This window comes from Neocloeon triangulifer, unplaced genomic scaffold, assembly GCF_031216515.1.
Source record: "Neocloeon triangulifer isolate White Clay Creek 2 clone unplaced genomic scaffold, ASM3121651v1 ptg000003l, whole genome shotgun sequence".
NCBI classification, from domain to species: Eukaryota; Metazoa; Arthropoda; class Insecta; order Ephemeroptera; family Baetidae; genus Neocloeon; species Neocloeon triangulifer.
In genome coordinates, this window is record NW_026775546.1 from 3,884,477 (window position 1) to 3,911,492 (window position 27,016).

Sequence of the window (27,016 nt, forward strand, 5' to 3'; positions counted from 1 at the left end):
ACATTTCAGAATAATTGTCCTAATACATGTAAAATTCCTCAATTATTATTGATAAATGCTAATATTGGTTATTTAATTTTTATTCAATGTAAAAATGAATTTTGTGAGTGTTGAAAAAATATGATAAATAATTTTTTTAATCTAAATAATTTAAAGCTCATTGAAGTGAAGTGCAGGATATAATTTTTCTTTACAAAACAATAAAAGACTAAACTATCCTGTCAAGAAGGAGCCGATTTTCAATGACCAACCAAGAAAGAAAGCAAATAAAAGCACGGAATATATTTAGATGGATAATAAAACTGGTGAAAAAGTGGATAAGAAAAACGTGCGGAAGTATGAGTGAGCAGAAATATATTCAGTCGTGTCGCAGCTTGTAATTCAGGCCCATCAATAATTCTGGCACTGCCCCTTGTCAGACGCAGTGAGCGAGCCGAGAGAGTGCGAGTTTGATGCAGTGTTCGGCGGGTGGGTGCACAGCACACGCGTCCTGGGGGGCGGAAAAGTGGCACACACGCGCGTGTGGGGGCGCACCGGAAGTGGCTGCTTTGCAACGTGAAAAGAAGAAGAAGAAGATAAGCGAAAGGCGAATTTTTCAAATGAGGTGCGACGAGCTGCGCTCGGCAGCCGCTCGGAGGCGCTCGGGGGCGGCTCGGCTCGCTCCGCCTCCGGAGCATCCCTGGCTAGAATTGCGGGGGTGGGTTTGGGTACAAACCGCGGGGCATTGAGCAGCAGCGAGGCCAGCCAGCCTCAGCATTCAGCTCAGTCAGTCAGTGTGTCGCGCGGGTTGCAGCAGGTCGCTCCGTCTCTACTACCAACTCTCTCTCTGGTGAGTCTCTCAGCCATTTTGGTCCCGGCTCTCTTGTGCCGGACTATTTTGTCAAACGTATATTTTCTTGCCGAGCAGTGAAATTATGAGATTTGATAACCATTTATGGACTGAAGTGCGCAAAACCTTTTATTTTTGTAATAGACAAAAAATAAAATCTGTTGTTTGGGATTGAAATTAAACTGTCACTACTGAATATTTCAAAATGTTCAATTATAAAAGTTATAAAATTGAAGAAATTGAATCTATGGGTGTTCGTACTTTAAATAATTACTGAAATTAAAGGCTCGGTAATTTCGTAACTTTCATGACGAAAGTTTTTTCGGATTAAAAAGGTATCTTGTTTTTAAGATAGATTAGTGTTCTGTTTATGGTAAATTATGTACATTTTGCAACTTTCTTAAAAATTCAAAATGCGTGCATAATGAGAAAAGTATGTTGGGAGTGAATTTTGAAACTCGTTCTAGAGGAAAAATAAAAGCTTAGTCGCGCGTGAGGCTCCTTTACAAGTCTCTAGATTCGGATTAGCGTTTAATCTTCATTTAACTCGGCTCCCCTTTCCTTCCTCTCAATATTCCTCGCTTTATTTCAGGCGCTGAATCCTCTCAAGTTAATTTTCCCCTCGCCGACGCGCTGCACAGCAGCATTCCGTAATATTATGTGAAATGGGGCCGGGAAATTTCACAAACATGTAATGCAAAATTGCGCATGCTTTGGATTCCAGCCGGTGTTACGTTTGGTCACATTTTTATGGCCCATTTCGCACTTCCCTCGAAGCGCGCGGGATGAATTTCTTTCTAGTTACTGCTTACGCTTGTTTGACTTAATTTGCTGCAAATTGGACTGAAAAGGATTCGGCCTTGACGCTCGCAGTAATGGAAATAACGAAGACGGAGTGCCACCCTCGACAACGACAAGAGAGAATGCGAAAACTCTCTGGTGACAGTCGCTGTCATTAGCTGAAAGGTTTTGTCGATTCGCTTGGAAATTTAATAATTCAACACGCTATCGTTATTCCTACGAGTAAAAATTTGTCTGCCTTGAGACTTACAGAAAATTACTTTAGCATTCATTAACGTTAATCCAATTGAATCAGGCTCAATTATTTTCCTACAAAATTTTATGAATTGGTCAATTTAGTTGTCACACCCTTCACTTTTATATAATTTTCACATTTTCTTAAGGATGGCTTAATTTAATTTTAGTATTTTATTTTTCTTCGGAAATATGAGAAATTATATCAAGACAACAAAATAGATCAATCATTTAATCAGAGTTTTTCATAAATTCATCAATTTCCTATGGATTAATTATTTTCCTATAAAAATGATTCCATTTCTACGCTCTTTATCCTGTACATTCCTTTTTATTTCGTTTGTCTCTATCTAATTTTCACAGCAATAAAATCTTGATAAATTAATATTTATTTTAATAGAAAAGTAGATGAATTCAGTTATAATTGCCAAATTAATTAACTACTAAAAGACAAATATACCAAAATTAAAAATCAAATTTTTATTTTTTTCCTATCATTTTATTATGATTTGGGGCTTATATTATTTAACAAAAATATAGTGATTTATCAGAATTATGATGTTTAGATTAAATAAAATACTAGAATTATTTTATCATTTTTATTGATTTTCAGAAAATTGTGTCTTTAGAAATTTAAAATTAATTTTTGCAAAAATATTTTCATGAAAATCAAATACTTTTGCTAAATATCTTTTATCCTATTTTCATTTTCCGCAAAACTAGATTTCCATTTTTTTCCATTTAAAATTGGTAATGAATCTGAATTTATGTTTTCAAATTCATCAAACAGGAAGAAAATAATAGTATTCACTGTTCCAAATTCTGTGTCGAGCTCCTTGTCAAACGCAATCATTGGTAGGAGCGTCACGTTTCAAATAACGCCGCTCTCATCTCTCCCATTTTTGACAACTTTCAGAGACAGTATTTGCTTTTTTCCAATTCCACCAAAGCCGTCGTCGTCGGGTTGTTGGAATAATGAGCGAGTGGATGCTCATTTTGCGCCAAAACGTTCCTCATCCCTGCGCCAAAGTAGTGAATGGCAAGAAGAGCAGCAGCTGCAGCGCTAGTTTTAATTAGTTTCACACGTGCAGGGAGCATCCCCGTTCCTTTTATGACTTGCCCCGCCATAAACCACTTTGCATGCCGATTTATCAAATTACAAAGCCGCACCGCCAACCGAGCCGAGAGGCGTCGGAATTTTAATTAAGAGGCGACCGTTTTGCCGAATCTGACCGCGGCCAGCAAACTTCTATATAACCTGCCACCTGAAGCCGAACCGTCTCGCGAGTTTGTTTACCTGCTGCGGACCAGCAACATAACGCGCCCTTTGATCTGTGCACGGCCATATATTCGGTAATTGTTATTCGAGAGAAGTTTCCTGTTTCTGACAGCCGTAGCGGAAAGGAAATGACCAACGGTGCGCAGTACCATTAATTTCGACCACCTTTTGCCAAGTGAAAGCTCGTTTATCATTAAAATTGAATTGTGGCAAATTATTTCACGTCAGGAATTGAGTTAGCGTGAAAATATTAATTTAGTTGCAAAGTAGAAGTTTTTTCTTACTGCAATTCCATAAAATGTATAATTTGTTTCATTCTTCCAATTGTTACAACAATCATATTTTACAAATTCCTCTGAAACGCATTAAAATTTGTATTCATAAATTAATTAGGGGCGAAACGGAATCGCAATTAACGCAAAAGCCTTACTATTATTAACCAGCGGATCAATAAATCCAATAAATCAGCTCTCTGCTTAAAGCCTTTAGAGTTTAACGATTTTGGCATACGAAAGCAACAATGCTTTATAATTGTAGCTACTTTGGTCTGAAACGTCACAATATATAATTCATAATAAATATTAATTCCGTCTGATCATCAGCCAACATAAATTATAATTTGTTATTGTTGAATTTATTTCATATCAATTTAAAAGTCAAACCAATTATTTTTTAAATTGGGGCAACATATTAAGAAAAATCAGTCTTTACAACAATGGGAGCCATTTCTGGAGATTGTAGAACAGCAGAAGTTCTAACAATTTTTTTAAATTGCTTGATAATGTCATTAAGGAGTTTTTAAAACAATTTTCTTCAAAACATTTTGATATAGGCTACTTTCAGTTGTAGAAGTTGAATATCAAATTTTTTATTTAAACAGCTATTTAAGACGTTATTCCTTAATTAAGAAGTTTTAGTTGTGCCAAGAGAGTTATTGACATAAAATCGATGTTTACCATGTTCCCAAGAGCGCAGTCTTTTGTTCCCAATTCCATGGTATTGACTTTTTCCCCATCTTTATACTTTCTTTCCTTGCCAAAATACACGGGAACATCTCTCGCCAAGGTCCAAAGTGTATCGAGTGAAAGGAAAATAAAAGTCGGCGTCTGATATAATTTGAAGCGTTGGTCCCCTGCCAATATATATATTTCCGCTAAATTGAAATGAAGATCTTGACTCGAAATTGATAATTTATACGGTGCACGTTATCTGCCCACCCGGTCTGCCGGCGCGCGTTGTTATCATAACACAAAAGGAATTTAATTTAAGGTAAAAGAAGAGCGCTCGCTCGCCAGGGAGAGAGAAAGCGAAAGAGGTTTGCTTGCGTTGGGGGGCGACCATAAATTTAACGGCCTACAAGCTGGAATATGGCTTTTAAGAATAAGTTATAGAGCACACGAGTTTGCTCTGCCGGAGAGAGAGTGTCGCGGTAATTTATGGAAAGGGGTCTGCGTCGTTCCGCGAAAATAATATTAATCGACTGCTTCCGTTCTCTCTCTTGATTTCCATAACTTTCGTCCCTGGCGGCCTTTCGATGAAGCAAAATTATCGATTGCAATCAGTGCAGCGGATTTAAATTATGACGCGCGGATGTCATCAAAGAGAGCGAATCAACGCTCGCTCCACTGATGTTTCAATTAGGCCAAAGCTGAAGGCCGCACCGCAAATCAAATATGATTTCTTGATTGGAAAATTAAAATAACTTGTTAATTTTATTTAAGCTTTGTGACATTCCAGCACGTTTATTTTTTTAATCAAGTTTGTAATTTCAAATGAAAAAAGAAAAATTTTACATAATTTTTTATCATTTTAAAACTTATTTCACTCTCGGAAGTCCCTTGCAATGAAGTTAGGAAGAGATTTTCCCAAATATATAAATATAAAACAATTGTTGTTAGTCTCTTTGCATTAACTTGAAAACAAGCAAAATTTTGGTTTCACAACCTTACTATTCAGGACGGCTTATTCCTCTTGAGTCTCAATTAAGGAAATATACATAGTTCTCTGAAAAAAAGTTGCAACCACCTGAACTTCTAAGCTCTCAAGGTTTTAGAGTTTGGAGTTGGTCAAGAATAGCCTCTTAAGTTGAAGCTTGGGTCTTACGGTGGTTCAGAAAGGCCGCACATTGAATTTGCAGAGAATTATCATATCAAGTGTATGAAAAGCTTTTCTAATTACGAGGAAAGCTATTGCTACTTGATATTTACACAGCAGGGATGAAAAAAAATCTTGAAGAAAATTTATAATTTTCTGATGACATAAAAAGAAGTCATTAAAGTTTTTAACCAAATTAATAAAAATGTCTAGATTACATCCGTATTTTCAATTTAATTTATGGCTCCAAAAAGATTCAGCCTAATCCTTAAACTATTGTTTTTCTTTTAAAAAATATGCATATCACTAAAACCCTACTGAGACATCAATAAACACCTTTTTGCAACTAAAACCGTGTCGTTATTTATCGCTTTTATTAATCAATTTTACTTTAAAAATAATATGTGCCAGGCATATTTTATTTGCAAATAAATTAAGCAAAAAATGTCGGTATCTTTATATTTGCCAACACTTACACCTACAGGTTAATATTAGTCGATGCAAAAAAGTTGTGTATCTTTGACATTTCCTCTTTGCAACAAATTCGCGCGGGCGTGCGTGGCATTAGGAAAGGCCATAGGCAATGGAACTCATGAATTAATTAACGAGCCTCTGTCAATATTTGAGATTTTATACTGCCTACCATATTTCTTTATTTATTTAGCTTCAATAAATTTGACTTTTTGGCGGATGAAATTAAAAATATTTTTTGCCTCTTGAAAAAAATCTATATGAACAACCTAATTGGTTTCAGCTCGTTGCGAAAAGAGAGTTTTCATCATTTTATTTTGTAAGGAAAAATATTGCGAGAGCAAATTGTGTATTTAAACTTTGTGATGAAAAAGGGATTTCCCAGTATAACCTCCTTAATTTTTCGAAAAGAGTAAAGTCTCTAACCAAATGTGCAAAACTCTATAAAGATAAAAATTAAAACTTAAATTTCATTAAATTTAAATTTAGGTATGAGATATCAACCAGCAATACATGAAGATGTACACATTTGTGCTCAGTAAGGACAGTAATAATTCGTTTTGAACCCAATAAAATTATAAGATAGCTCATCAATTGGCTTGAAAGAGATTCAGTTTCATTTGTAGGAATTTAAATAAACGTTATTTATCCGATTGGGATCTTTTTTACAGGAAAAAATTTCCTATTCTCTTTTTCTTCTAACTTATATAGCGACGTTGAAGAAAAGTAACAAAGGAATTGATAAACTCATATAGGAAACGTCGCTTCACAAACCAACTTTTGTCTATCCCTATTTTTAACATCAAACAATTGATACAAACCTAATAAGAAAAAAGCGGCCTTAAGTTCTAAATTTTCATTGAATTAATTCTTGATCACAAATTTCCTCATACATATGATTGAAAATTTTTTATTTATAATTAATTTTTTTATAATAATTTTTGGCCTTTGCAATGCACACTTTACCGCAAAATGAAGATGAATAATTAAAAATAATAATCATAAAATTATAAAACTCCGCTTCTTGTAAGGCCCGTCATGCATATTTATTCCGCCAAAATCCCCCATTGTGCAACAGAAGCAGCAAACTCTGCTAAGAAAAAGTGAATTAAACCAAATAAAGAGTCTGCTCGTCAAATCCAGCAAATATAAAAATAGTGTCCAGCAGAGAGGGGCCGAGTTGCGGTCGTTGTCATTGCGGCCCCCTGAATAAATCCGCAGCGAAAACGAAATTTAATTTGCTTGTCTGACGGTGTGACGCGTCTTGCTCGCTCTCCACGGGCTCTGGGCGAAATTGAAAAAGCAGAGCCGCGTGGCCCCGAGACAACAACAGCCAGCGTTTTATGTGTTTCATGTGGTTTTCATTGCCGTCTGTGGACACACCTCAGCACATAAGCAGTGAAAATGAAATGCCTGCAGGCCCGCCTCTGCACAGAGAAGAGAAGCCGCCGCTTCCCCTCCTTTTGTTCTCATTGTGTACTCGGAGAACCACAAAGATGACGAGCTCGTCGCAGGCCAGCCGTCGCCGATTTTTTCACGTTATTTTTTTTACAACTGCACATTAAAACGGTCGTCCTGATTTCCGTAAGCCGCAGAAATTGAGGGGAAGTTCCCGATGCAAATTTGCATGTTCATAATCAAATGACAGTTATATCTTTCATGAAATTTATTAAAAAATATTTTAAAACATCCAAAAGAAGTCAAATTTTAAATATGATAATTAAATTGAAAACCGTTTTTGCCAGAATCACAAGAACTTGCAAAGGAATAATTTGCATTTTTTTCTCTTTAATCCCTTTAATTAAATATTCCTTAACAAAAATGAGCTACTTATTTTAAAATCCCTTTTTAATCTGGAACATAATATTGTTTCTAAAAATTTTGAGGCGATCAACTGATAGATTTTTACTCCTCTTTAGTATCTCATGGTTGGCTTTGACACTAATTGCCATTAGAGAAGTTGTTTATTTTTGTAATTTAATTTACTTTAAAAAGAAAATCCCATTTTAATTTAAATTTGGCCCTTTTTTTAAGTGGTTAGAGTCGTTTAATTTTAATGATGATGATTGATGATGATTAATGCAGCCGAATATCAATCCAAACACCATGAATCAACCCTCGATCGTGAAATCTTCCTTTTCTGAATATATTATCTGATTTTTATTTTGCTGATTTAAAAAATAATAATAATAATTATTTCAAAAATTAAAAATTTGGTCAATAGCATATTTTTTAATTTTAAATTACTTCATTTTTGGCTAATTAGATATTTTTGCTCAAATTTTAGCTAGGTTTTATTTAATTTTTCCAATTTTCAATGAATTTAAATAACAATTAATTGCCACTTCAAAACTTTACCTTGAAATCACAATAATTCAAGGCTCATATAAACTGTTGTTTGAAATGACTGCGGACAAAAGCTCCGTTTCCGAAGCGTGAAATAGCGAAAAGTGAATAAACCGTGGCGAGTCTCCGCAATCCATTCATTGTCGAAATTCCCATTTAACACGGGCGCGAAGCCAATGTCGTTTTTCATCGCTCACTGCCCTGCTCGGCGTGGCTGCGGCACAACTGCGACCGGCGAATGCTGAGCCGAGCAGCCACTGCCCAATACCTCGCAGCACACACGCTGGCCTCGTTCAATATCATCACATTTTTTTCTCCCACCGAAACGCATTTGCAGCAAATGAAAAACGCCCGCGTGCCGCCGATCTGCAGATAATGTAGGCCATCATTTTGCACGATTTGACTTTTTTGCCGAGGTGCTAAAATCTAAGGAGCCGACGCATAAAAAACGTCCCCCCTCACACATGCACCGCTTTTTTCCGTCTAGTGCGGCAGAGTTTCTGATGCCAAATTTCACTTCTGCTTCTAGCGCTTCGCTCCAGCTGATTTTCTCTCTTGGTTGAGCGTCGTCTGTGTTAGGAACTACTGCTTTATATTTTAACACTAAAATTTTAAAATTGTGTATTACTGAAATTTTTTGCTTTGTAATTTAAACTGCAACGCTAAGCATTCATAATTATTTAATAAAATAATAATTATTGTTTTAAAAAACAAGCAAATGAATAAATCAATAAAAGAGACGTCTTTTTAGTCAAATTAGTCAAAAGTGGATTTGTCAATTAAATTTTAAGGTGTATACAAATTAAAGATTTTCATTACTAACGTCCTGGGTGCAATTTATTGTTTGAAATAAGCACAATCTGATTTTGTAAAATTCTCTAATTAAAAGAAAATAAAGAAAATATTTTGTTTCCAATTTAAAAATCAAAACTTTATTTTTAAGCGAAAATCATTTTGTTTTTGCCCATTCACAAGTAAATTAATTATAAAAAGGAGGCATGATAAGCAAAATAAAACCTTGAAAACTGAAGCAGGAACTAAATGAAGCTCTTATATTAAAGCCATTCTTGGCTGCAATGTTAAAAATAAAGTAATTCTTCAAATTATTAATATCTTTTTTAATAAACCCATATCATAAAAGCCTTTTTTATCTGTAAAGAAAAATAAATATAATATATATTTTTTCTACTTGATTATTTAACTTAAAATATTTACAAAAAAATGATTAATATCATTAAAACTAAATTCCACTCTGTATTCAACAAACTTTCTAATTAAAGTGCTTCGTGCAATGCTTTGGTTGTTTTCTCAAATTTAAACTAATTGAAGGTTCCGCGATTAATAAGAGTGAAGCAAAAAAAAACTCAGCTTGCACAAAGTTAAATAAAGTGTTGAGGCGGCTCTTTCAGTTCATTTTAAAGCTATTTTTCTATATTTTAATCAACCTTTGTCCTTTGCTCACATTGAGAGCTCAAACTTTCATTCGACATCAGCCCTAATTAGTTAATGAGAACCAAATAAATTATTTTGCGATTGCCCAACAAGACGCTAAGGTCGTTGCGCAACTCCTGCGATTAATCAATCAATCACGGCTTGGATCCAGGGGGCCGAGTTAGGCCACCCGCCTGACAGATCTGATTAACAAATTGCCTACCTTTCATTGTGAGGCCGGTGCGAATCGTCAGTCAACTCCATCCGCTCGCTCGCTTCATCTCCCCGCCTCCCACCCCCGCCCGCCCCCTCGTTCGCTCCATCGGTCGACCGAGCTGTTCTGAATATTCGATATTCAGCACATACCGCCTCACACCTCCGTCCGCACATTTGAATAATTTGCTCCAACGGCGTGCAAAACTGCATCAGCAATCATCATTAACTGAGTTGTTCGCCGTCGCTTCGAACTGCCGACTCGTTCAAAATGATGACCAGATATTAATTATTTGGAGGCTATATTTGCTGCGGCAACCATTGCAATTTTTTAAGTTATTAAATTAATTTAATAATCAAGAATACAGAAATAAATAATAAATTAGTGGAATTTTGCTAAATTACACAAAATTACTTGTAGTTGGTTATATTTTTTTGGATTTCACTTAAGTATTAAATACTTGATTAAAGCCAATTTCAGTTTTACTAGAACTTACATTTTTTATTTTTTTCTATGCCACAGTTTTCAAAATAAAATAACAAAAGTTTAAATCTTTAAAAAAAAAAATGGAATTAACAAAACTTTTTATGCTTTTATTATTATCTCCATTTTAGCTAAAATTACAATCAATCTTATAATCAATTTTTTTTTTTTTAAAAATAGATGATTTGAAAAGATTACAAATTTAATACTAGTATTTCACCAGCATAATTAAAAATTGATTAAACTTTATAAGTTCTTTCATTCTGTTAAATCCAATTCAATTTGTTTCCTTTGCTGCCATATTTTGTTTCAGGATTGATCAAATTTCTCTGGCCGTTCTTTAACCACACCCGAAAGTTTGACCTGACGTAATTAGGAGGCGCATTCTTCGGTGCCGAAATAAAATTTGCCGCTGGCTGATTGAGTTTGGCGGCGTGTCGCATTTTGGCAGTATTTTGCTTGCCCGGTCGTTCCCTCTCGAGCTGCTACTGGAGAGGCACTCGAAAGGTTTCCGGCAAGAAGTTTTGCCGGCAAGTAAATTAAATTATGGCGTGTTTTGTTGCCGACAATCGAAGCCTTTCGTCCGGTGGGAGAGAGGGAGAGGTGGAACAGATTCTTCACATAAAGGCACTTGAGTAAATCGGCCGCTGAAAGCATTAAAATTGTATGGGCCCTAATGGAGGAAAGATGGTGAATTTGCAGGCTGGTCCATTAAGGGCGTGCTGCGGCGCCAGAATTTTAAGCTGGCGAAATTGCAAACCAAGTCAACCACTAGCATCATCACCATTTCCAAATTTATGTAAAGCAAAAATTTCAAATAATTGTGGATTTTGAAATTAAAGAGTATAATTATGCATTAAATTTTTTTCTCAAACTTTGTTCAGAAGATTTTTATTGGCCTTTGTTCAAGACTTTGCTTCATCTGAAAATTCAATAAAGAAAATTTATGCAATTGACAACTCTTAATGTCAAATTTATTCAGTTTTTTTCAATAGCCAAATTAATAAATTGATTATAAATATTTTTATATTACTTTTGTAATTTAGAATTTTTTATTTTACGTAAGTTTGCATTGTTTATAAACTCCAGTTATAAATGGAATATATTATATTTCTTTTAATCAGAATTTTTAATGTAATTAAGTCATTCCAGAATTGCACAGTGGTGCAGAAAAGCGATGGGGAAAGTATAACGACCGTCAGTGGGGGGATTGTGATTTATTCAGCCATTAACAAACACGCACACGATTATCGCATTGTCAAGCCGCCGGTAATAAAAATTAATTTAGCAAAAAAGGCGGTGCGCGGCGCCTCGGCAAATTAATGGCGCGCGAATAATGAAAAAGCGACACCGCGAGGAGGCCCCGAAACGAAACAGCTATTATCCGGATTTCATTGTTTGCAGAGCTGCTTTTGTCTCTTTCGCTACTGTGCAATGTAATAAACGATATATAAACGCCAGGAATGTGCCCCGGCGAAGATTTTAAGGCGCCCGCGACAATTATTTGCGTTCGTGACAAAGTGAAGGCGGGTGGAAAATGATTTATGCATTGTTTCTCTGTTCGCGCGTATTTGTTTCTTTTGTTCCCATGAATAAGAGAATAAGAAGACCGCAGGGCTCTTGCGTAAATTAATTACTACTAAAATACAAATTTCACTGGAATTAAATTGGCAATATTACAGAAAACTATTTAAAAAATATTTTTCAATAACCGTTAATAGAAATAACTTTAAGTTTTGATTGGTATATTTTATTGTTTTGCAATAAAATGAATTTAATAAATTATTACATGTAAATAAGTCAACAAAATAATTTTATTTTTAGTATCAAATTTTATTAAACTATTTGAAAAGCGCTGAATTTTCAACTAACCAAAATTTGGAGTCCCAGTAAGTTAAAAAATCAATACCTTTTTCTTTCACCACTTTAAAAAAAATTTCCAGTAGCATAACATTGGTGGTAATAATTTCCTTCTTTCATCACCATCGTTTCTTACGTACGAAAATTGATTTTTGGCGACACTTCTGAATGACGCACAAATGCTATTCACGGTGTTGAAGCATCAATTGCTGCCAGAAGAGCGCCGCCCGAAAGAGATACAAATCAGTTTTCATTAGCCTTGCATGTCTAAAGTGGGCGAAGGGGTCATACAGACAGCACATCCGTCCCCGACGTCTAGGTAGGCGGGACACAAAGAAAAAAGGAGATTTTCCAATCGACGGCAGATTAGTCGAGGGAGCAACAGAAATAACGGGGGCCGTTTGTTCGATCGGAGACAAACGGAAGAGGACAAAGGGCAGAATTGGAGCACAAATGAATGGACGACGGGCGCGCTTGATGCAATTAAAAGCGACCCGTGTGAGCCCACACGGCGAGCGAATAACAAAAAGCTGCTGAGCCTGCCCTATCGCTGGAAATAAGAGCGGAGCAAGGAATCAAGAGGCGGCCTCGAGAGTCCTTGTTAGCATGCGGCACCGACCTAAAAATAAAATACATTGTGCGCTGCCTCCAGAGGGACGGCAGGCCTCCCTCCCGCCGCCTCCGCCGGTCCTCTCGGCTGCTTTTGGATTCGAGTGCTGAGGGAGAGCGCATCATCCGAGCACCCCACTTACTTACTTACAGACATCGCTACTCGCTCCGTTGCCCGATTTCGATTTTCTCAATGCAAAACGATCATCTCTTCTGATTTGGTAACTTTAATTTGCATGAATTTAAAATTAAAATGTACTAAATGAAATAAATATTCATTTAATTTTTATCAAGTTCTCAGGTTCCTTCAAAACTGCGTTTTTTTGTACGCGTTTATTCAGATTCAATTTTTTTTTCTCGAGTTAAATGAAAATCATTTATATAAATGGAAAAGCTGATTTAATGGATATTTTGTACTTTCAATTTAAAATTTTTGCAACTTTCAAAGTGGGATTGTAAGCACAATTTTACCCTAGTATTTTGTAATGAACTTGGGCTTATGATTTTTGGAAAGATCTTTCATCGTAAAATTAATTTATGTAGCTTATAATAAAAAAAAACTTGAATTTTGGGATTTTTATACTGTCGGAAATTTTGATAGAAATAAAACTAATAACTAATATAATTATTTGCGCTTGAAATGAGAATTTTATTAATTTTTTTAAACTTTTTTTTCATTAACTGATTTTTTACGAATCTTGTAAAATATTAAAATTATTTATGCATTTTCCATAGTCATTTAAAATCTCACAGTCGAAATACAAAATCAAGGATTCAACCTTTAGGTGCTTTGGTTGACTTAGGTGCCTTGGTTTTGGTCGTCTTTGGAGCTTTGGTGGTCTTCGGGGCTTTGGTTTTGGTTGTTTTAGGCGCTTTGGTTGTCTTAGGTGCCTTCGTTTTAGTTGTTTTTCCGGGCTTCACCGTAGGCCCACTCGTGGTCGAGGTAGCTTCAGAACTCGGCGGATCAGTCATCACATCAGTGCTCGAATCCGTCACCACATCAGTGGTTGACTCAGTCGATGAATCAGTCTGGCCACTGGTTGGCGCAGAAAGCATCAACTGTGGAGATATTTACCAATGAAGAAGTTTGCAGTTTTTCGTCGTATTTGAATTTTACCTGGACAGCAAAGACGAGAACTAACAGCTTCAGCATTTTGAGAGTGTGGCTGGTTTGTTACTGAACGAGCCAACTGATCGCCAGTCTTTTATACTAATGCTCGATCGCACGTTTTTGCTTGCGAAATTTCCATATTCGACGTAGGCGACACGGACAGGACGCTCATACGTATATTTCGCATTGGGTAATCACGTATGAAATATGAAAATTTTCATGACCATGAGCTAGTTGCAGTATTTCATTTCAGTTTTGCACCATAAAGCTGTCAAAATTGTAATAAAATTCTACAAAATGGAAGATTTATGTCTCCCATACTTTCCCATCATATTTCAAAAAACTTCACTGACGTTGAAAGTTAACGTAACGTTGAGCAATTTTATCTGGAATATTTCATGATATTTCATACAAGCAAAAGAAAAATATGAATTTTTGACCAGCGTAGTCAAGATGCATTTTGTCTAGTCATAACAAGAATGCGCCTTGAAATCCTCTCCAATTAATGATATGTTCAAAAATCATACTTTTTGACTTAAAAACAGCGTTGAAATTGTAAGTATAATTTTGAAAAATCCAGCATTTATTATATTATTCAATTAATATGTAGACACATTTCTTGTACTGTTTATTCTCTTTTCAGGATTGAAATTCGTTATCAAATTTTGCAACTTTTCATTTATCTCTGTGCTAAGCATGTTAAAGATCCATTGAATTCCAAAAACAAAAAATGGCAACTGGCAAATAATTTAAATTAAATTTCAATTAAAAAAAATCAATGATAATTTTTCAATAGAAAGTTTACAGACAATTTTTGAGTAACCCAAACGTTAAAGTTGACCGATTTTCTTGGCGTTATTTATATGTTTTAATTGTATATTTTCTGAAAATCTTTTGTGAGTTTGCTCTATTAAAATGAGATTATATCTTAGATACATATTATGGTTATCAATTGAGTTCAATTTTCAGCTTACAAGAATTTAAACTTTAAATTTTTTTTATTACTTGAAAAACGAAAAAAGAAATACCTTCCCTCAAATAATGAGCCGTCAAAAGAAAGTGCGAGAGACTAGTGATTGTACATAAGTAATTACCATTGACATCATAAATTTTAATACAAAATTATATCTTTGTCAAAAATTTACAATTTGCCATACATTACTAGCTAGAACAGCTTCGTCCAATTTGTAAATGCTCAATCGCTTTTGTGAATTAGATTTATTAATCATGATTTAATATTCTCAGAGCATTACTTTAATTAAAAATAAAATTTAATTACATCATCATTCTCACAAACGCACTAAAAATTTATTAAATTACCATCTCCAGCAGAAAAACTTTAAAAATTTATGGGGAAAACACAGCTGTTGCAAAATTTTTGCAGAGTATTTCAAAACGCGGTCATTTCCGCTTACAAAGCAAGAAGCGCTCTTTCAAGATTACTTTGAAACTGTGCATTAGAAGTAGGAAGTAGGACGTGGAACGAGGAGAAATGTACAATCCGCCTAGAAAGACTTTCGTCAGATCGAGTTTCGCGTTTTTACACCGGAATGCAAAGGTGGGACTCGCGAGCGAGCGACGACACCAGGAGATTCTTTCTCTCTCTCTCTCTTTTATTCCGTTGCAGAGGCAACTAAAAAGTCCTGACGAGATTCTCTGCCGTCGCTGCTGTCAGCACTCAATTACCAACTTGGCCGCGATCTCGCTCACTTCGTCCGCAGAAAAGACGAGTCGACTTCACCAAAACTTTACGTAACAGTTTTTCTCCGCGAATTTTATTGTTTCCGTCGCTATACACCATATGCAGTTTTAATGTACTGCAAATTTTAAAAGCTATAAAAGTTTTAGAATCGGAACGCGTAAAAAAGTCAATTTTATATTATGTTTTTTATGCTCCGAGTCGGATTACGACCGAGTGGTATAAAAGTAAAAATACTTCACCACACACGTGTTCGAGAATTCCGTGATAAGATTAATGACTGTGAGCTGTAAATATATTTACGGCCACAATGTCGCGTTCCGTGAGTTTTTTGCCAACTTCGGGGAATGCGCGTTCATGAGTGGAAAAAGTGACTGTTGTTTTTCGGTGCAGGCCATTAAAAAACCATTTTTCACGAATCTCATTATCAGAAGGGAAGGGAAAAAAATGCGGATTCTTTGCCACAAAGTAGTTTTATAAACGGTAGAATATTTGGTACAAAATAAGACACTTGAAATAATACATTGAGAATTTTATTATTTTATCACCTTCTTCTTTTCCATAAAAAAGCATGTTCCTTTTTTCTGACATTATGCACAAGCATATTTAGAGGGTACGTTTAATTATGAAAGATTTTGATTCCAAAATGAGTAAAAAAAAAACATTTTTTCCAATCCAAAATGCTAAGTCAAAATATTCTGCATATATAAAAATGCATAAAAATTCTCATTTCTTTTTGCTAGAATTTTTGAATCCTCGTTAAAAAATGGGCAGTTTTTATATATATTTCAATTTAACGCAACAATTTTCAGTATCGAAGTAAAAGATACTCAATATTTATCATTTTGATGCTGGCATTATCTAAAACGTACGTTTTTTTATGCAAAATTAAATATTTCCGAGGATAAATCTTGTGGACCAATTTTTGCTTTAAACTGATTTTAAGTCGTATGAGAATGTGAAAATTAGCAATATTTTCACAAAATCTTTTCGTTGAATAATAATTTAAATTAAACACAAGCGACTGCTACAAAAAATCACTCTCAAGTCAATTGAGATATCAGTTTGAAACTACACACAATTTATTAATTTAATTTTTTTTTAATTGACACGCGGCAATTTAATCAAAACAAAATTTTTATTTTTTGTTAAAAAATCTAATTTAAAATTTTGTGTTATTAATTAAAATGCGTTTATTTTTAAATTAATAAATTAAAACGCACATTACTGTGTTTATATGATTTAATTTAAAAAAAAGTTAGTTTTTATGAACACAATGATGTATGTTTCCATTTATTAATTTAAAATGCATAACGTGCTTTACAAATAAAATTCTTTATTTTTATAGTTCTTTTATCCAATTTTGTGCAATAAATTGCTTACTTGAGACAGTTTTTTGCCATAGATATGTCACGTAATTACCAGCGGAACAAAAAGTGCCGCATCGGATCGAAGCTGTACTTGACAACGGTGCTAAATTTCACCCCTTGCGACTCTCTCACCCCTATTCGAGATGCATCAAACGGAATGAAATGCAACCCAGTCTCTTGGCGGTGCCCCAGGGCCAAATGAACATCCGCCCAGGTGTCCGCTCTCTCGCCTGGAACAAAACAGTTCCCAGATGCATAATAGCAAAGTCCATTGAAATAAAAGAACTCCGAATTTAGATCGTAGATGGTCGAATAATTCAGCACACACAACGGTGGAAAAACGAGAAGAGAGCAAACATTTTTGGCAAGGAAAGATGCATATTCAGAGCTTTATTTTTTTTGCTCTCATTCAAAACTTCGTGTGCCACCCACTTGTCAAGTGAAAACCCCATTTCGCTGCCGCCTCCACAGCTTCATTTTCCCACGCGTCACGCCTCCACCTTTTGAATTTTTCAAACGCAATTCTACCATTTTTCTCATTTTTTAGCAAATCCCACCAAAAACATCTTCAATCTCTTAGGTCTTTATTTAGACACTCTCTGACGTAAATTTAAATAAGAATATTGAATGCTTTTTTTATTCAAAATGTATAAGAACCGTATAAAACATCCAAGGAATGTCATTTAAATTATGATAAAAAAAACTTCTCCTCAAAACATTGAAAAACTTTAATTTGATTTATTTTAATCCGCCCCAAAAATCAATCCGGAAACAGATATTGGCGAGTTGCTTTATTCTAGTCCTCAATCTTTGAAACTATTAACGACTTTAATTTTTTTGCAAAAAGGGCCTTTTTAGATTTTTTGACTTGTTACAAATAAGTTATTTTAAATGATTATCTAGAATACTTTTTACAAAAACAAAATTTGCAAAAGAATTTTTTTTTCCTTGTATATATATTTTTTTAATGCTTAAGTATTTCCAATTCTGTGAAAATATCTTGTGAAATTATAACTAATTGCAATTTAAAGAAGGAAAGCTCCCATTCAAGGTCTTAAGTTAATTAGGAGCTCGGAGAATTTTCCTTCATATCTATTTCGATATCATTAAATATTTGACAGCAACAAAATTAATTTTTTTTTTTTCAAATTTTTTGCAGACACAGCATGGGCACTGGCGGCAAGTGTCGCGTCAGCTGCGGCGCCACCGCGTCGACATAGGCGATGGCTCGGTGGCTGGCCGCGGAAATGCCTCAGCATGCGGCCGAATACTTCAAGGAGACGACGGGGCCGCCGCGGTGCTGCTCGGCCATGGATTACCTGCCGCGCGCCCACGACTTCGAGACCGACTCGAATTCGTCCTCCTCGTGGGACTTGGCCGAGGTCGAGGTTGACATGCGACGGCACATCCAGCAGTGCTCCTGCACGTGCAACCACATGGGCTTCGGCAATTATATGGACTATCCTCCGGTGAGTACCTTTCGAATGAGTTTAAATTCGTGCTGAACTATCGATTTAAAAATAATTTATTTAAGAAATAATATTTAAAATTAGAGAACCACAGAATACATAAAATTTTAAAATTTGAATTCGGTGTGGAAAAAATTAATCTGAAGTCTTTAAAAATGAATTATAAAATTGTTTTGTCAAATTAGAGGAATTTATAAGAAAAATTTACTGCTTTTGTCACGATGAATGAACAAAACGTCTTATTTAATTATATAATTCTCTATTCTTGGCTAACGTCAGAGCGGATCATGTGCACGGAAAGGCTTAGGGATTAAATTAGAACAGGTTACGGACGCGGGGAATTTATTCATTTGGTCTGTTCTCTGAGAGTTTCAGCGGCGGTTTAGGTACGAACGTACGAAACCGCGTAATACATCAAACCGCATTTCGTGAACTTTTGCTTTAAGCGGATTTTCAGCGATACAGCGAAAGCGAATTTACGGCGCATTAATTTTTGAGCCCACTTGTCCAAAAATAATGATTCCGAGAAAGCTGTTCAAAGTGGAAATTTGTTGTTATATTTCAATTCAATTATCCCCTTTTATCCACTTAAATTTATAATACAAAATTACTTCCTGAAATTGAATATTTATCAAGACAAAATAATTTTAAATCCATTTTTTTTTACTGTCTGTTTAAATATTTAGAATTCTTCAATTATCACAATAATTGACTTACTTTTAGCAGACTTGTCATGTTTATATATTTCAATTATATTTCAATTACATTCGGCTAGTAAAATATAATTATATTTATGTTATTTTTGACTTCATTTTACATTGAAATCTGATTAAAGATGACTTTTAAAATAAAATTATTTCAATGCGGATGTAAAATAAATCATTTTTATTTGTTTTGTCACGCACACTGATGACGGCGCGTGGTTGGGGCGAGTTGTAAATAATTACACGCCATAAGCTGTTTTTAACTTTGAAGAGAATCTCCCCTGCCGAAATGCGCCCATAAATCTGAACCCGTCCAGTCAGTTTATTTGGGGCGGAGAGAGAACCAGCGTGGTGATAATTTTTGTCGACTTAAACTCGCGACATTCCGGCAGCAGGCGATTAATTTGGAGACTCCTAACCGCCATTTAGGGGCCAATGAAAAATCTCGTTTGGCCGCCAAACTAACACGGCTCTCGCATTAGGCCTTTATTATCGCGCACTCTGCGATTGCTCACAAAAGCGGCCCCGGCCGGCCCCAGAGTGGCGCTCCTTTTACGATCCACCGCCGGCCGTGCATTATGAAAATCGCTTGTTTGCAGGTAAATTTGACAAAATTATATTGTCTGCTGCCACTAAAAGCTCCAAATCTCTCTTAACGCGAGGCTGGACGGCGCTGCGCAACTCATTACGGCTCTCAGCATGTCAATTTCTTTTAAACTCACACAGCACAAAAGTATTTTGGAGTGTTTTTTTTTTCAAACGAGTTGTTTTCTACTCATTGAAATCCTTTAATTTAAAATATTTTTCAGTGTAATTTTTAGCTGGGAAAATTTTTTCACAAAAGATCTGGGAACTCATCAAGCAGAGACTTTATGTTTAATGCAATACAAGTGCTCGGGTTTGTTTTACTTTAATTTTTAGAGATATAAATTTTAATGGCCTCGGAACTCTTTATGAATGACTTGAAAACGCGTGTGACTGAATCAATTACATATTTTAAACGTCCGGTATATAGTTAAAACATGAACTCCTAACTTTCAATTTTGCAATAGACAGGATATTGTTTACCACCGTCATCTGTGGCGTCAACGTGCAGTCTGGAATATTCCCTTTTTATTGCATCCGCTGCATAATTTATCTTTTACATAGTTCATTATCAAATTTTGCAGCTAATATATCTCTCGGGACAGGACATGTCAAAGTTTCAATGATTTCTATCAAAATAAAATCAGACTGTAATTTATGGTGGCCTTCCTGCAATACATCATAATTTAAAAAAAAAAATGCAATGACGTTGAAAGTTTGGACAGAGTTGAGAAATTTCATCTAGAAAATTCTTAATAAAAAAGTTGATTTTAATTATTGATTAATTTTTATCATTTCTGTTTTAAGTTGCAAATTTTAAAACAAGTTTTTAAACAAGCCCATGAAAATTGTAGCTGAAAATTCACCAGCAATTAATTTATAAATGTTGCTACTTTATATAAACACAGTTTACATTAAAAATGGTTAAAAGAGTGAATTTTCTTTAATGCATCATTATTATTGTTGATTTGGAGAATTTTTCCTGGCATTATTGTTGTTTATCAAAATTGTTACGTCAAATTTTTTACATTCAGTTTTTGAACACATTTAATTGAGGAAAAAAAGCATTTTAGTCTTTAAATAAAGTTAATCCACCAAAAACTCTAATTTGTTTGCACATGAAAGTATTTTTTGTGGCTCATAAACAAATAATTCGCCTGAATCGCCCACTAAACCGGAGCAACATAAAAGTCAAAAGGTTATCCGCATTCGGTGAGCTCGACAGCGAGTTTGTTGTTTTCCGTGCCCCGCGGCGTTGCTCAAATTAATTTGTCCGGGCAGACTGGCTGGCAGAGCGAGTGTGTTTGGCGCTACCTTTTCACTGTCGCGCGCGATCAAATGGCATGTGACATAAATCCGCGCTTCCTCTCTGCCAGCCCTGCGCGCACCGATGTACCCGACTCTTTTTTTTCGTGTGTTATGTGCGCGGTCAGACTCCATTATGCGATGAAAGCAAAAGTGGTTTGTTTGCCGATGTCGCCGCTAGCGCTGGTTAATTTTTGATTTGTTTACTCCCCACGCCAATTAACCGCAAAAGCCATTAATTTGCACTTCGTGTTCGACAAACGCGATTGATGAATTTTGGCGGATGACAACGACACTGATGTGTTCATTAAACTATCTGTAATATTTATGCAACATAAATGAATGAATTTAGGATCAAAGTGCGATAAAAAAAATTGATAGAAAAATTTGTGATGCAACGTGATGACTATTTTCTTTTTTCCTAACTCAAGTGGAACTCTAAATTTTTTTTGAAAAATAAAATGAAATTTTTTTGGGAAAATTTCATTTTCATTTGGTATAATTGGTGCTGTTGTTAAGTTAAACACCTTGACTTCCAATCAAATTTTGAATATACTATTCTCAAATATTAATATCTTGTTTGCATTCATTAAAATCATAACAAAAACTCAAACCGAAACCTACTGAGAAAGGGACTTTTTACATAAAATTTAATATTACATTTCGTGACGTGTTAATTAAGATCGGAATAGGCTGAATAGAGTGAAAAACGTATCAGCAGCAGTCAATACAATAATATTTCAGTTTAAATCCCTCGTTGTAAAGAAATTGGTAGTGATTCTTACTTTTTTTAATAGACCAACATTTTAGACCATTAAAACGACAACTCAAGGTATATTTAAATTCTAAAAAAATTAAATTAAATTCTCAAAACGTTCGGCAATTCAGAACTTTTACTTTTTTTTCTATATAAAATATAATGTGAAGTCTCAAATTGAGATATTTTTTCATGAAACAATTTTATTTCTCAATTTTCGTCAATAATTTTTTCATAGTTATTCTCTTAAAAAAGTCAATATAAAAAGAAAAAAAAACTGCAAATGAGAACCTCAAAGACGAAATTTATTAGCAAAAGCTTTATTCAAATCTTCTAAATCCACAAATGGAGGCAAACAGCAAGAAGTCCTCATATTATTTGCCCGCAAAAAATTCCAAACGGAGCCAAATCTGCTTTTGAGCTACCTTATCGTCGAAAGTAAATGTAATCCGAATTCCCCGGTGGCGCACGTAACGGTCAAAAAACGACCAAGTCATCACATTTGGAACAAAATCACCGCGCAGGGAAATGGAGTCGGAAAGAGGCCGACTTTTTGCATGAGGGCTGATGAAAAGGTGGCCAAATTGCTGAGGATCCATGCGCATCTCGCTCGAGAGCAGCCGCATAGATCTCATTGCAAATTCGAGTCACAGGCGGCCCAATTGCGGGCGGGTCACGTATCTCGGGCGTCGCTTCTCACCTAGAGCTGCATTACATTTCGCAGGACTGATCACGAGCAATTTCGCGCCGGCCTGTCTGTTTGTCTCTCGTTTTCCTAGCACCGAATTCACTTGGCGTGTCCCTTTTCGGCTGCTCTGTTAGGGGATTGGTCACGTCGTCCTCGGAGGGCTTAATGCTCTTGCCGCTGCTCCGAGAGGGTCTTATCGAGAGACTGTGAACCGTGTGTGGCGTTCCAGGTTTGAAATATTGCCCCGCGCGCGTGTGTGTGCGTCGACTTTTGTTAAATATTGACGGTGTGCACACCTGATCGCTCCGACGCACACGTTTGCAAATAATGTCTAGAATGAGGAAAGCGTTTTTCTTATATATACTGACTAAATAATGGTTGTGCAAATATTGATATAAATTTGGTATGAATTTTTAGTACATTTGGAAAAGCTAATATCAATCTTATGGAAATTTTTCTGAAGAGGATAACTTGATGAGAATTCAAATTTATGAATAGTATTTAACCCAACAGTACAACTTTTTTCCAGATATTTTTGCAAATATTTTTTTTATTTAAACTTTAGTAAAATTTGTTTGAAGAAATTGACACTCGGGAAGTGAAGAAGTCAGGCTTTTCCTCGTTGTAAAATTTTTACTCAAAATAGGTTTGCACTTGAATTTGCTAGTTTTAAGATTTTAATTTTTATGTTAAAATGTGGCGTATTTTAAATTTTTCTGATTTTTTTTCTTGCTCATGAAAAAGAGACGCAGACCGTGACCGAAATTGGTAGAACCATGTTTTTGAATATTAACTTTTGCAACAAGGAAAAGCCCGACTTCTTCATTTTAGTACAATTGTTTTGGTATTTCTGAGTATTTTCTAAAATAATGAAATTATTTTATAATGATTTTTTTTTTAAATAAGTTAATTTCATGTCATTTACAGTTTAAGTTTTTCTAAATTTTAGATTTATTATAAATTTTGAAAGGAATATAAAAATTAAAAAATAAAAAATAAATTGACCCTTTCCAATTGTAATTCAACCAGTATTCAATCAATTAAGTACTATGATTGAAGATTGAAACTATCCTGCAAGAAATGAAACTAAATTTCATGTATTATGTTTAATAGGTGCGGAAAAAAACATTTAAATATATTTCTTTTTAAATAAAATTTAGCTTCACAGCAAAACTCATTTGATGAAACAACGTGTGACCCAACTTTCCGGAATTATACAAAAGCTCAACGACGGGCATGCAAATCGCGTCCGCTCGCAAATCTGGGATTTTAGGTTGACTTGCCTGCAGCATCGCGGCAACTTTGAACTTTTCCAGCTGCAGCGCGCAAATTACGCCCCAGAGCGGCGACGGCGTCGCTCGTCGGCGAAAAAAGCTTTTTACCATCGCAGGAACCATACATAAAATTTCATAAAATCATTTCGCCGGCTGTGGGAGGGCGCAAAAAATCGGAGCACACAAGGGGCAAAGTTTTCGCCACGAGTATATAGAGCGTGGCGTGTGGAAATGGATTTTGTTTCTCTTCGGCAAGGAGAGAGAGCAAAGGAAGGGCTCTCAGTCTCTCTTGGGCTCGTGTGCTGCACGGCATGTCAAAAGGCGGCAACCGAGCAAAACACACACACACCTCGAGGAAAGCTGCTGAGGCCGCACAAAAGACGACCGTCTCAATTACGGATTTTGTCTGTGTACAGACTCATGAAATAAATTTGTTTTCATTACCGGGTAATGACACTATTCCGTGCGGGCCCTCTCGTTACCGAGCCGCCTACCGTTTTAATTAAGCGCGTCTACTGCAGTGGGTAATTTGAAAATTATGCATTCTAGCTTGTTAAAAAACTCAACAACGTGATCTTCCTTCCAACGAATGCCATTTTTATTAAAAAAAATCTTGACTTTATTTGAATGAAAATCCGAAGGGCGACAAATTAAAAAATGTTTCTATAGTAAAGCGAGCTGAGATATTTCATATTCGTATTCATTTATTTATTTTTGTACCTTCAACGAAAGTTAATAAGTTTTTTTTTATCTTTGAGAGGCATCAAAAAGTTTGTAATGCATTAAAATTTTTAATTTATTTTTTTCGTGGAACCATTTGGGTTTCATATATTTTTTGAGAAATGTGGGTATTTTTAAACTTTTGCAATCAATCTGTAAATTCTTGTAGTCAATGTAAAATATAAGAAATTTACGAATAAAAAATAAATCTGTCGGTCTTTTTTGGACCTTATTTTTTGCTAACTCTTAAGGGGGTGATTTTTTTTAACTTGAAAGCAAAGTTAACTGCCAGGTTGTATAAAAAATGCAAAAGCCAGAGCAACTAATTTTGGAAAAAGCGTGCCGTGCGTTTAATGGTCAATCGCGCTCGTACTAATTAAAACCCCTGCAGTGCCGCTGGAATTCTCCCTCTCCTGTGCAAAAACCAGGCTCGTTTGCACCGCAGGTGCGATGGTCGGCAACTGCGCATAACGGCCGCAAAAAAGCACACTGCACTTTCCCGGTTTGGTTTATGCACAGCGCCGAAAGAGAATTAATTAAATTCAGAGTGGGAGTTGGCGGCGGTGCGTGCGAGAGAGTGTCACACAAAAAAGGGCAAAAGGAGAGCGCAGGGATGACGAGAAACAAAAGATCAGCGCTGCGCACACAAAGGAGTTTCGGCTGAAAAGACGTTTTGTGTATACTTATTTTACATAATTGTGCAACCGTCAGAAAAAGCTGTCTGCAATTTGGAGAAAGAAGAATGGTGAGAAAGAGGCATGTCTGGCATTCAAACTGTACAATTATTGTTGTCTGAATGAGGAAACGTGAGCAAGAAAGGTTGTCAACACGTTTTTATAGCATTAACTAAAAAAATTCAATGAAAGCTATATTTGAAGCCTAATATAACATTCCAAATTGCGATAAAATATAATTTTTTTAAACAAAAGTTCTATTTTCTAGATATAAAATATTTTGGGGAATTATTATTTTAATTAAAGAGGAACAATTAACTAACTTCAAAATTATATCAAAACGGAAGCAATTCCTGGATTTTTGCTAAGAGTTAAGCTTTAAATTTTTCCAATTTGGGCTCATTTTGAGACAGCAAACACTAATAAAGCCCTAAAATTATTCTCCTTTTTCATATTTTACCACTACAGTGAATATTTTTTATTTCTGTTTCCAACTATAAACTTTCTTTTAAACAGGAGAATCAAGCTGAATGCAAAAGTGGAGCAATTTAATTCAGAACATCGCAACATCTTCTTGAAATGGGAAATAGCTGTCGAAATTTTCCACCTCATTCGCAAGAAGATTAATTAACGCTCTCGCAGAACTTTGACGACGGCTATCGCTTTTTGTGCGCTATTTCCTTCTTTCGGGCCGTCTGTCAGTCATGAAAAGTCATTTGCGGGCGAATTCCGGCGAATAGGTGCGTGTATATGTGCAGCAAAGTTTTCCAAATCCCCAGCATCTCATTTAATTATTCGGCAGTAAAGCGGGAGAACAAACTCTGGTCGGCGCGTTTTGGCACAAGCGAGCTCCATCTCTCTCTCGCAAGGGCTGCTTCGCTCTCCTCTCTCTCTGGAACAAAAAGCCAGATCGATAAATTGAGAGGGGCGGCGCTCGCGTTCTCTCCAAATACCTACTCACTCACTTTCAGTGTTTTAGGGCCGCTTAAAAGGCCTTTTATTTATTTTTCGCGCACTTCTGTCCGGGGGCACGGCCGTGACAAATTTATTACCTGCGATCGCAGTAAATCATCGGCGGACCAGAAAATAGCAGAGAAACACGTTTTCTGTTTTTCTCGGGCGAGTGCGAGGCGAGCCGGGGGACTTGCAGGGGTGATCATCAGGTCGATTCGCGCCAAATTTGATGACGCCCTGCGGCGCGTCTGCCCCCGTCGCTTATATTGACGCGCGGCCTTGCTCGCAGCCTGAAAAATCGGCTCGTCCCAAAAGCCACATTTTCACCTTGGCAGGCTTTTCTAGCTTACGGCTAGAGATCTTTTCCGGATTTACGAGTTGCCCGAAAAGCTTTATCAAGTTTCTAGGGTGGATGCGGCTAACAACTCTCACTATAGTCCACAAAAGTTATAAATTTGATATGAAGAAAAGTGGGAAAATATTGTTCTTGGAAGGGTCGATTTGCGGCGTCGTCCGCAACCCGCACTACGGAAACACTTAAAAATGAATTCTCTTTTGCTCTTGGTATTAGGGGTTGGCTTTTAGTTTTTCAAGAAATAGTTAAATATCTGAAAATTCCACAGGGGCTCTTGTTCCACAGAATTTAAAATGTGTGAGAACTTTTCATGTAATTTCAAGTAAAAAAATGATATTGAAATTGGCTTTTAATTCTTTTAAATATAATTTGTAATCAAATAAGCCAAAAACGCAAATAAGTTTTAACACAAATTTCAATGACTTTTTATTATATTTTTTAATTTTTTAAATCTTAAAATGCTGATTGATTTGTATGATCATGAGCAACGTAAAATAAGTGCTTAAACCCCCAGAGTGCTTTACCGAGAGCAATTCTGCCAAATGTCTGTTGAAGTTAGCATGAATTCCGAGAGAATCAATTAAAAGCAAACCGAGGCGACAGCTCCGCCGAGACCGGCGGTTCGTTGGCTGTGCATCCCCAGTGAATGCCAAGCACAGATGTCGTGCAGGTTGCATACTCTGAAGAGCCTCTTTGGAGA

At 35.8% G+C, this 27,016-nt stretch overlaps 2 protein-coding genes across 2 annotated transcripts in view; one reads left to right on the top strand and one right to left on the bottom strand.

Moving 5' to 3' along the window:
- The first annotated feature begins 731 nt into the window (after positions 1-731).
- The window catches only part of LOC132192675 (dipeptidase 1-like), a 53,474-nt gene continuing 27,189 nt past the window's right edge, over positions 732-27,016 (top strand). Inside the window, exons 1-2 of the mRNA XM_059612745.1 lie at positions 732-829; positions 17,991-18,300. Coding sequence (XP_059468728.1) covers positions 18,055-18,300 — 246 coding nt within the window. The 5' untranslated portion in view covers positions 732-829; positions 17,991-18,054. The remainder of the gene's footprint in view (positions 830-17,990; positions 18,301-27,016) is intronic.
- Positions 13,277-13,898, bottom strand: LOC132192645 (mucin-5AC-like). Its single transcript, XM_059612699.1, has 2 exons — positions 13,769-13,898; positions 13,277-13,710 (listed from the first exon to the last, which is right to left on the bottom strand). Exons 1-2 carry the CDS (start codon positions 13,802-13,804, stop codon positions 13,426-13,428), a joined length of 321 nt encoding a protein of 106 aa, XP_059468682.1. The 5' UTR covers positions 13,805-13,898; the 3' UTR covers positions 13,277-13,425.